Below are 11,226 nucleotides of genomic sequence, written 5' to 3'. Positions count from 1 at the left end.
AGGACCAGCCCCCACCTGGAGGAGCGGGGAGTGCAGGGCCCCAGGGTGAGCCCCCGCGCGTTCCTGCCTCCCCCAGGCCTGAAGACCATTGTGGGGGCCCTGATCCAGTCCGTGAAGAAGCTCGCCGACGTGATGGTCCTCACGGTCTTCTGCCTCAGCGTCTTCGCCCTCATCGGCCTGCAGCTCTTCATGGGGAACCTGAGGCACAAGTGCGTCCGCAACTTCACAGAGCTCAACGGCACCAACGGCTCGGTGGAGGCCGGCGGCCTGGTGTGGGACTCCCTGGACCTCTACCTCAACGACCCAGGTGCAGGCGCGCTCCGCGGCCCAACGGGGCTTTTCGAGGCCGCACAGGCCCGACCAGAGGGCAGGCCTCCCCTCAGGGCCGCTGGAGCCCTGCCTGATCCCCCGGAGACCCAGAGGGGTGCTCAGGGGACACCAGCCCCCGCCCTTCGGGGCTCCTGGAGAGCACGGACGGGGAGCGGGCTTGGGGCCTGCCCTCGTGAGTCCTCAGGCTCGATGGGGAGACGCAGAGGAGCGGAAGGCTGGAGCCAGAGACGCATCCGGGGGTGGCAGTGGCTGGAGGTGGGACTGACCCCAGAGTCGGGAATGGGGAGACGGGCCTGCCTGCCGAGAGAGGAGGGTCAGCTCGAGAGAGCGGGTTAGTGAGCAGCTGTAGCACGTGAGGCTTCCGATGGGAGCCCCCCTCCCCGCGGGAGGTTTCAGCTGACTGCAGTGATCCTCACCGGGGCGTGAATCCCACGCGTGTGCCCCCCAGGACCCCGAGAGCGTGGGAACAAACTCGGCGATGGCAGAGTTCCGTGCGCCCCTCCTCTGGTTTCGCTGCGGTTTTCTGTTCTCCAGGCCGATGGCCAGCACCCGTCTTAACCAGTGCCATCAGCCTGGGTCAAGGGCAGCCGCTGGTGCAGGCCCCTGAGTGGCCTCTTCCGGACACCAGAAATCCACTTGGGAAGAAGGAACAGACCAAAACGCAGTGACTCGATTTGCTTAGGGTTCAGCTGTGGCCGCACAGCAGTGGTTCTCAAACCTTGGATGTGTCCCAGTCACTTGGAAGGCTCCAGAAAAAACGTGCTGCTGGGCCCCAGCCCCTGCGTTCCTGAGTCAGTAGGCGGGGCCGGCACTCAGGAAGTTAGTTACCTTTCTACCCAGACCCCAGTGGGTGCGCGATGCCGCTGGTCCGGGGACCTGGAGAACCGGGGCAGGAAACGAAGGTGGGTGGCGATGGTGACGGGGACTGACAGACGGCCACAGAGAGGAGAGGCAGGACTGCCGTGCAGCCCCGGCCTGTGCGAGCAGAGCGCGGTATTGCCGCGGCCAATGTAGTGGGCATCACTCGCGCCACCTGTGCACGAAGAGGTGGCCCAGACAGGGGCGCCTGGGCGGCTTCGCTGGTCGAGCGTCTGTCTGACTCTCAGCCTCAGCTCAGGTCTTAATCTTGGGTTCATGAGTCCAGGCCCCGTGTTGGGCTCTGCACTGGGTGTGGAGCCTATTAAAAAAAATGGGGTGCAGACGGAGCCAGGCAGGAGCCTGCCAAGACTGTGCAGTGACTCAGTAGCCTGGCTCTGCCCAGACCCCTGGCTCCTGGTTCGGGGCCTCTCTGGCCCTTACTGTCCTGCGGAGGGGCTCAGGGCAGGGTACGGAAGACGCTCCCTGCGGGGACTTCCTGGCTCTTCCCGGACTCTGGGGACCACTGGCAGCCGAACGTCTGAGGTACAAGAAGCAGGCCCGGGAAGCAGCTGGAATCGCCCCAGGCCCAGCCAGGGAGAGGGCAGGGGGCAAGGGCAGGGGCGGAGGAGGCACCACGGCAGCGTCTCTATCTCCCCAGGGCGCTGGGTGTGAGGCAAGAACCCTGGCAGGCTGGGCCACGCGGGCCCTTCACCATCGGATGTTTCTCTTTCAGAAAACTACTTGCTCAAGAATGGCACCGCCGACGTGTTACTGTGTGGGAACAGCTCTGACGCCGGGTACGTGGCGCCCATCCCCCAGAAGGGGTGAGGCGAGGGGAGGGGGCCAGGCGTGGGGGGAGGGGTTCCCCGGTGCTTCCTCAACAGACTGTGCTTTGAGTTTATGCCCTTGACCCAGGCTTTCCCTGCTTCGTTCCCTGCCGGAGGCCTGGTGTCTTGTCCACACCGCCCCCAGCACGGGGAAGACGGCTCTGAGGGGATTGAAAAAAAGGCCAGGGGCTCAGACCTGCGGGGCGGGTGAACAGGGCCTGCAGTGCCCCCACCAGCCCGACCCTGGTTCCGTTTCTTTCCAGAAGCCCCCCAGGGCCCCCCTCCCCACCCACCCCCGTCTCTACTCCCTCCCTGCCCACCTGCCCACTGGGTCAGGAGTGAGCTGCCCCCAATGGCCTGGAGTCTCCTCCAGGGCAAGCGGAGCCCACACCTGCAGGCTGGGGGTGGTGCCCAGAGCTGCCCAGTAACCGCGGGCAGCTCCCAGGGCCCCGGGCATCCAGGGTCTGGGTCAGGGTGACTGTGCCACAGCTGTTAGAAGGGGGCCCACAGCTCCGTGCTGGAGGGGCTCCGTGGGGCTGCGGTCCTGCGTCTCCCAGCAGGAAGGTCCAGCCCTTCCTGTCACTAACGAGATGGTCTGGACCCTAGCAGGGGCAGAGGCCCTTGGCCTTGCCCTCCCACTCACGGGTCCCCCCCCCACTCATGAATCCAGCCAGCAGCCCCTCTTTGGGAGAGAGGCCGAGCCCTCCCGCCCCGGGGACCCTGAGCTGCCTCTCCGTGCCTGCGTGCGCAGCCCTGCAGACGGCCCCTCGTTCTCGGGNGGCCAGCCCCGCCCCCGGCACAGCCAGGCCGGACAACCCGAACCCCCGTGAGCGTGACCCCGCCGGGGTCGCCGCGAAGGTAACCTCTCTCGCCCGCTCCCTCAGACCCTGAGGTCCGCGGGGAAGATCTACATGATCTTCTTCATGCTCGTCATCTTCCTGGGCTCCTTCTACCTGGTGAACCTGATCCTGGCGGTGGTGGCCATGGCCTACGAGGAGCAGAACCAGGCCACCATCGCGGAGACCGAGGAGAAGGAGAAGCGCTTCCAGGAGGCCATGGAGATGCTCAAGAAAGAGCATGAGGTGGGTGGGCAGTGCGGCCTCCGGCCTCCAGGCCAGCCCCTCGGCCGCCTGTGGGCGCCCGTCATCGGCCGGGCGAGGCCGGTGCCCGTGCGCGGTGCCTGCTGGGTGAAGCTGGTGCCTGCGGACATGGCGCCTGCTGCGGAAGGCCGGTGCCTGTAAGCGCGGCGCCTGCTGGGTAAAAAGCGGGTCCTGCTGGGTAAAACTGGTGTCTGCTGACAAAGGTATTTTAGGTGAATGTGGTGCCTGGTAGGTAAAAATTCGGTATCTAGGTAAAGACAGTGCCTGTTCATGAGGTGCCTGCGAGGTAAAAGCAGTGCCCACTGGGTAAAGGTGGCCCTGGCAGTGTGGGGCGTGCTGAGAGAAGCGTTCCCATGACCGTCGTGTCTTCGGAGGGAAGATGGGACCTGCTGGGTAAAGGGCCTAGTGCATGCTGGGTAAGAGAGCCACGTGGCCCCGGACCGAGTCCCTGCCGGTCACGGGATGCCTCTGGTAGCTTAGTGAGGAGGGTCCGAGGCCGGAGGCCTGAGCAGCTCGGAACCTAAGCGCCGGCAGTACTGCCCTGGTCACTCGTAGTTCCCCACGCAGGGCCTGGAGGGCAGTTACAGAGCGTGCCCGTCAGAAGCCACGTGGACATCCACTTTCTTCCCCCAGCTCCCGTTTGGGCCAGCTGAACCTTCTAGAAGATCTCCTGCTCTCTAGTTCTGTCACTTCGTCTGCTCATCGCCGCCCCCCCCACCCCGACTGCCCCTCGCACTCTCCCTCTCCCAAGAGCTGCCCACCTCAGCCCTTCTTTCCTCTTCCTGGGACTTGGATTTCTCTGAAAACATGCTGGGTCCCTGGGCTGATGTCTCCGTGATGCCCTTGCCTGGGCTGAGTGTGCAAGTCCACTTCCTGACGGCGAAACGGATACTGAGAGTTGCCTGGCCTGCCGTAGCCTGAGGCCGGCCGGAACCTCAGTGACCAAAACCCGCCCCTCCCCCTGCCCAGGCCCTCACCGTCAGGGGCGTGGACACCGCGTCGAGAAGCTCCTTGGAGATGTCCCCTCTGGGCCCGGTACCCACTCATGGAAGAAGACGCAGGGGGAGCAAACGAGTGTCTTCAGGGACAGAGGAGTGTGGGGACGACAGGTTCCCCAAGTCCGACTCGGAGGACGGCCCCAGAGCAATGGTAATCCCCGGCGGGGTTCCAGCCCTTTCGGGTGGCTCTGGCATCAAAAGCCCATCACATTGGGCCCCTGGTGCGGTCACGGCCCCTCATGGCTGTTCCCCGAGGAGCATAGCCTTGAGCCCTGTCCCAGCCCTTCCTGTTCCCCATGACCGTCCTTGGAGTGGAGGAGGTCTGGGCAGAGAGACCGGCTAGATGTGGGCGTTACGATGCCCCCACACTCAGCTAGGTCCCCAGCATTGGGGCTGGGGCAGAGATGGGCTGAGATCACACCCCGTGGGGGGGGAGGGGGAGGCGCCGGGGACGCGCCCCTGCGCAGGGCTCATTGCCCCGGGTCCTGCCGGGCCAGGCCTGTTTGCGCCGGGAGGACCTTGGCTGCCTCCTCCTCGGGCCCAGCCAGAGCCCCGCCTTCGGGCCCGGTAAGCTTGAATGCCCAGCCCCAGAGGCACCGGCATTAGGTGAGCAGAGACCCTGGGTGTGCGGGACCTCACCGTGAGTGTGAGCATACTGTGCGTCTGCCCCCCGCCCCCTTCTGAGTGGCCGGTGAGCACTCTGGGGCCCTGGGTGCTCTGAGAAGCTCCCTGGCCTCAGAGGACACCGCAGGGGCCAGGCTGCGAGCTCACGAAGAGCCGGCTTCTCCCTGTCCCCCAGAGTCGGCTGAGCAGCGCCCATGGCCTCAGCAGGACGTCGGTGAAGCCGCGCTCCAGCCGTGGGAGCATTTTCACCTTTCGCAGGCGAGACCTGGGCTCGGAGACAGATTTTGCTGATGACGAAAACAGCACAGCGGGTGACAGCGAGAGCCACCGCACGTCACTGCTGGTGCCCTGGTCTCTGCGCCGGCCCAGTGCCCAGGGACAGGGGTTGTCAGCTCCCAGCCTCGCCCTCAATGGTAAAAGGAACAGCACCGTGGACTGCAACGGGGTGGTCTCCTTGCTGGGGGCAGGTGACCCCGAGGCCACCTCCCCAGGGAGCCGTCTCCTCCGCCTTGCGACGCTGGATCGCCCCCCAGACACGGTGAGCCAGCCCCGCGATGCAGCCCTCCCAGACCCGTCACCGGGGCCACGTCCAAAACACTCACCTGGTGTTTACTGAGCATCTGTTGTATCCTGGGCTCTGGGGGTGAATAAACTTAGGGAAAAGAATCTGCGCCCTCATAGATTCTCCACGATAATGGGGGCAGACAGGCAAAGGGCAACGAAACAAAAACAATAGGTGTATGTGTATACATGGTATATAATGTTCATAAACGGGGGTGGTAGTTAATATTTAGCGTCTGGTGAAGCTCGGGCATCGGGATGTTATGATGGCACAGGACCAGTGTCCTGTGGCCCTGTGTGTGCCGCTGTTAGCCCATAGAGTTGCTGACTCCTGGGCAATGCAGGGGGCTCTGGGGAAGGGGCCAGAGTGGCAAGGCGATACTTAGAGGGCTCTGGGCAGCCATTAGTCACCAAGCCTGAAATGTTTCAGTAATTCACAAACAGGTAAACGTTAGCCCAAATAATAAGTGCTGCAGGAAGGCAAAAGTAAGGATGCAACAGCGGGAACCCTCACTCGTTAAGCGGCGTTTAAACAAAGACCTAAAGGAGGCAAGAGTGGGAGTCAGGCTGCTTCCCGACACCCTGGGGGGTGATCTGGCACCCAGGTTCTGGACACAAACTGGGTTTAAATCCCAGCTCGTAGCTTCCCAGCTGGGTGGGCAAGTTACTTTCTCTGTAGGTCTGTCATCTGTAAAGTGAATTTAAAACACCCATCTCACGGTGTTGTGAGGATGGATGGGCTCGCACGGCTGTGGCAATCAGGACATCATAAGCCTGTTGATGCTGTGCTAATGTCGTAATAACGTACTGTACTGTCGTTACATCGTCTGAGGGGAGCGTGCTCCAGGCCTGCAGAGCAGCCAGGGCAGAGGCCCTGAGGCAGAGGCGTGCCCACCCTACTGAAAGAAATGCCGTGAGGTCAGAATAGCTGGAGCCCAGGGAGCAAAGGGGAAAGGAGTTGAAGTCACCATCAAAAAGGTACCGAGAGGCCAGCCATGCTGACCTTTGACCCCCAGTGCTGTGTCCCGGGCAGCCCACCCAGAAGAAGGACAAATGTGTGGCTTATACCCCAGGGCCTGCAGGAGACGGAGGAGGGGAGACTTCCCAAGGGAGCTAGGACGAGCCCGGGAGCCTGGATCAGGGAGGGGGAGGGGTGCTGAAGAGAGAGGCCTCACAGGCAGATGGCTGGTTTTGCTCCAGCTCAGATACTGGCTCTGGCCGTGGGACTTGACGCAGGTCAGTGACTCTCTCTGTGTCTCAGTTTCCTCATCAGTTAAGTGGTCAGCAGGTTGTGGTGAGGACAAAAAGGGTTAAAATCCATCTGGTGCTTAGACCTGTACTTGCCTCAGGTTTGAGTCATTATCACCTACTGCCATGATTACTGAGGAGGAGGAGGAGGAGGAGGGAGTAAAGATGCCTGGGGCGCCAGAGACCCTCACACTCCTCCGGGGTAGGGGGCAGGGAAAGGGTCCTAGGAGACTCGTGGGGGCAGATCCCAGCAGCCGTCACCTGGAAGGTGGGGTGTCTTGCCCCCCAGGAGTGCCGGGTCCGGGGGGGTGGGGTGGGCAGGCCTGGCCCTGGAGCCCCGGCCTTGTGCGGCCGATCCAGCAGCCCAGAGCACTAATAGAATTTCCTAATCTCATTAGGGAGAAAATCATCTCGTTGTGCTGCACACACCAAGAGGAGTCCAAGCTCAAACACTTCATTACTGGGAGCTCTGACTTCACCCTTTCTCACTTCTGTGGGGCCCATTTGTAACCTCAAAGGGATTAGCAGGCCACGGGGCTATTTGGAAAGTTAAAGGAATTAGCAGACCAAGATGGAGACATTGTAAAGTTAAAGAGATTAGCGGCAGAGGCTCCTGGGAATCCCTCCTCAGCTTCCACTGCGTCCGGTCCGGGAAGACTCTTCCGGTCTGTGGGGCGCATAGTGGGTGCTCAGCCGTCGCAGGAGAGGGAAGAAAGGGCCAGCCCAGCAGACAGCTCATGTTTAATTCATCCCGATTGAGGGGGTGGAGGGTGAAAATCTATTTTGTCCGCTGTCTGTATGAGTGTGCCTGTCCCAGAAGGCCAGGTGGGGGTGGGGGGCAGCCGTTCTTCTCCCTCCACACAGTAGACTGCGCCCTCCAATCCCCTGGGCTTCTAGCAGGTTATGGGCAGGGCTAGAACTAAACCCAAGCCTCTGGTTCCCGAGTGATTGTCCATCCAGCCGACACTTGTCCAGTGCCAGCCTGCTGCGTCGAGGTGGAGGCTCCAGGGATATAGCGGTGAGCAGACGAGAGCTCTGACCTTGTGGAGTTTACACTGTGGTCAGGAACACAGATGGCAGACTGGTCAATATTTCCAGGGAGCAGCAAGGGTCACGGGCTAGAAGGCTGCTAGGGCGAGGGTTGGGGATGGCTCTTAGAATACTCAGGAAGTCCTTCCTGAGGGGGTGACGTTAAAATTGACAGGCAAATGATTTGGGGGGCGAGCCACAAAGATATGGAAGAACAGTGTTGTAAGCAGAGGGAACAGCAAGTACAAAAGTCCTGAAGAAGAGTGGGCTTGACGTGTTCGAGGCCCGTGCAGGGTCAGGTGGGGTGGAAACAGCACGAAGGGATTTGGGTTGTGCAGCCCCCATAGGCACTAGAGTTCAGATTTCGTCTGAGTAGGATGGGAAGCACGGGGTGAGAGGAGGAGAGAACAGTCATGACTTGATTTACTTTGTAAGGGAATCCCTCTCTGCGGCGTGGAGGACAGAGGGAAGAGATGGCAGACTGCACTAGGGAGGTGTATCAGTCAGCTCTGGCTGCAATAATGCTGTGTAACAAAGTACCCCAGAAGGCAGTGGGTAACAATAAGCCTTTATTTTCACACTCGCTTGTCTGCAGGTTGACTGTGGTGTGACAGATCTAGGTCAGGCGTGGCTGGGCAGCACTGCCTCAGTCTGCACATCGGCCTGCACATGCCGTGGGGCAGGCCCAGAGCTGCCCCGTGTGTCTCTGTGCCAGGGCGGCAGCTAACCTGGGGAAACTGCTCTCACAGCAGATGACTGGAGCACAAGAGCTAGGCAGACAGCACTTCAGGTGCTCCTGTTCACGTCACGTCCACTGTCATCCCATCGGCCAAAGCACCTGTGTCATCCTTGCGAGAAGAGCAAGTAAATTCTCACTAAATGACAACTCAGACTATCACAGAGTGTCGAGGGGGAGAAGGGAAGCCGGCAGAATTCCAGACATGTTTGTGAGTTAAAGCGGCCAGGTTTGGGGTTCTGTTGGACCCGAGCCACTACTGTTACAGCAGCCACCTCAGCCCTCTCAGGAGCCTCTGGTTGAATACTTCCATGACTGGGAGCTCACTCCCTCCCTAGGCAGCATTCCAGGCCCGTCCCACCAATTGCAAAGGCTGACTTCGACTTGAGTGCAAGTGGCTTTGGTAACCACGCCAGGCCCTGGCTCTGCTGCCCAGGGGGGCCTAGGCCCATCTTTCTTCTGAGCCACAGAGATGATAGAGCCTCACCCTTGCGTGCCGCACAGCCCAGTGCCGGGGCAGCCCCAGCTCGGGCTCGTGGACCGTGGTCACGCAGGGTGAAGGCATCGTGGGCTCCCCCGTGGCACTGAGTGGCGGGGCTGTGAGTGGGCCCAGAGGGTGCCTTTTCCAAAATGATGCAGGCTCTCACTGAAAACAGATCCCACAGCGCAGGAGTGCAGAGGCGGAAGGAAACTTCGCCGTCTCCTTGGCCTCCCCCAACAATCCCGGTCCCCAGAAATACTCACTTGAACAATTCGGGTGTTTCCTCAAGATCTTTTTCTTGGTGTTTCAGCAAACTGCTTGTCCTGGAGGGGCTCCCATGGGAACGCACAGGCCTCGTTGTCTTTATCGTCAGTATCTGGGTCCAGAGGCAGGTTGTATCCAGAATTGACCTTGGGATTCTTTTTTTTGATCAGTGTTGCCTTTCTGGTATCAGGAGCAGGGCTGCAGTGGCCATCCCTGCGCACCTATTTCCGGTGCACGTGTATAATTATTTATGAGGTTAGATAGAGCAGAGCCAGTCTCATTTTCTGGGGAGAGACTGCCGACCTGCCTCCACAGAGGCCCCCCCAGCTCTGTCTGAGCATCGTGCTTCCTGCTTCTATTAATGTTGCCGTAGAGCATGGGAGGTTTTTCTTCTGCTTCTTTGTGCTCTTGACTCTGGGGACCTTGTGGTCCATTAAGACTCCCCGAGTGTTGTTGCGCGTCCTAATGTATAACGACAGCATCTGGTTAAGAGAACTGGGTCCATGGAGTTTCCTGTCCGCGCTCAGGAACAACCGCTGACGAGAGCCGATGAAGAAAGAATGAAGGAGATGATTGGCGAGAGGGATGGGGGGAGTCAGCGACAGAGAGGGGTCGGGAGCAGAGGAGCCCGGCGTCGTGTCCCATCCGGACCCCTGTCTTGTCTCCCCATGGCCCCCGAGCCCTGAGTCCGGGACACCACTGTCCCAGGCCCAGCAGGGCCCCCGCGCCCAGGCTGACGGCTGTCTGCTGCTTGCACCCAGACCACGCCGTCGGAGGAGCCGGGCAGGCCCCAGACGCTGAGCCCCCGGGCTCCGTGTGCGGACGGCTTCGAGGAACCAGGGGAGCGGCAGCGGGCACTCAGCGCAGTCAGTGTCCTCACCAGCGCACTGGAAGGTCAGCACCCCAAACCGCACCCCGCCCCCGGCTTAGCCTGACCCCGGCAGCTGGGCTGGCCTGGGACCCCCCACAGCTGGCCCGGGCTCTCCAGTCCGTGTCGCCGGTGCGCCCTCACCACGTCTGTGCCTCCTGCAGCCTTCCCAGCGGTCCTGGCCTGTGCCGGGCGCTCACCGGCCTCCTCGCCTCCTCTCCCGAGCAAACCCATGCCTTCCTGGGACCCCCNCTGTGCTTGGCACCGCCCCCCAGCCTTGCCGCCTCCTGTCCCACATGCGTTCGTCTCTTCCCTGGCCTGTTCCGGGCACCCGCCATCTGTCCTAACGTGTCCCAGATGCCCACGTCTGTTCTTCCGTTTTGGGTGTCCTTAGATCTGAACTTGCCTGTCTCAGATGTTGTCTCATCCTTCTCGGCTTGTCCTGCCCCGAGTGTCCCCTTGTCTGCGTGAGACTTGTCTCAGGACAGAACCCGTGCTCACCCGTCTTGTCCCAGGTGCCCCCGCACCCTGTCCCTGTGGCCTCTCCGGTCGTGTTTCCAGAGGAAGGGCCCGGACAAGGCCACACCTGCCCCGGCCTCCCGGGCCCCCCCCCGTCCCCCTGCCACCTCCCGGCTAAGCCACACGTCTTTTCTGGGGGCACCAAATGCTGTGTGAGTCAGTCCACAAAAACAAAGCTGCTCCCTGGCTACCCCCAGAGCTGGAAGAGTCTCACCGCAAATGCCCACCGTGCTGGAACCGCTTTGCCCAGCGCTACCTGATCTGGGAATGCTGCCCGCTGTGGATGTCCATCAAGCAGAGGGTGAAGTTCATGGTCATGGATCCATTCGCCGACCTCGCCATCACCATGTGCATCGTGCTGAACACGCTCTTCATGGCGCTGGAACACTACAATATGACCACTGAATTTGAGGAGATGTTGCAGGTCGGAAACCTGGTAAGGGCCCCTGGCCACTGACTCTCGAGTGTGCATCCTCATGTGCAGGCCTCTCGGCCAGCTGGCACGGCCTTCGTGGATAGCGAGGGGGGATCCAGAGCACAAAAGGGTCTTCTGAAGGTGGGAGGCATCATGGAAAACATCCTGGAGCAGGAAGAGTCAGGATCAGGTTGTAAGGAACTGAGATGTAGATGAGAGTGAGATGCCCAGAGGCTGGAAAACAGAAGTGAGTTGGGGGTGCACTTGAAATGTGCAGGGACATGAGGTACGGCGGTTAGCATCAGAGGAGGATATGCGATAAGAGGCAGTTCTCTTAAGGAAAGGATGGATGGATGGGTGGGTGGGTG

General features: G+C 61.1%; 1 protein-coding gene across 1 annotated transcript in view; it reads left to right on the top strand.

Moving 5' to 3' along the window:
• The window catches only part of SCN5A (sodium voltage-gated channel alpha subunit 5), a 70,010-nt gene that overhangs the window by 17,842 nt on the left and 40,942 nt on the right, over window positions 1-11,226 (top strand). Inside the window, exons 6-12 of the mRNA XM_077774014.1 lie at window positions 77-307; window positions 1,922-2,012; window positions 2,860-3,097; window positions 4,085-4,264; window positions 4,913-5,275; window positions 9,818-9,950; window positions 10,641-10,879. Coding sequence (XP_077630140.1) covers window positions 77-307; window positions 1,922-2,012; window positions 2,860-3,097; window positions 4,085-4,264; window positions 4,913-5,275; window positions 9,818-9,950; window positions 10,641-10,879 — 1,475 coding nt within the window. The remainder of the gene's footprint in view (window positions 1-76; window positions 308-1,921; window positions 2,013-2,859; window positions 3,098-4,084; window positions 4,265-4,912; window positions 5,276-9,817; window positions 9,951-10,640; window positions 10,880-11,226) is intronic.

The sequence above is a fragment of the Crocuta crocuta genome, unplaced genomic scaffold (assembly GCF_008692635.1).
Source record: "Crocuta crocuta isolate KB4526 unplaced genomic scaffold, BGI_CrCroc_1.0 scaffold541, whole genome shotgun sequence".
Taxonomy (NCBI): Eukaryota; Metazoa; Chordata; class Mammalia; order Carnivora; family Hyaenidae; genus Crocuta; species Crocuta crocuta.
Note: the sequence above shows the minus strand (reverse complement) of the source record. Positions and strands in the feature narration are given on the sequence as shown.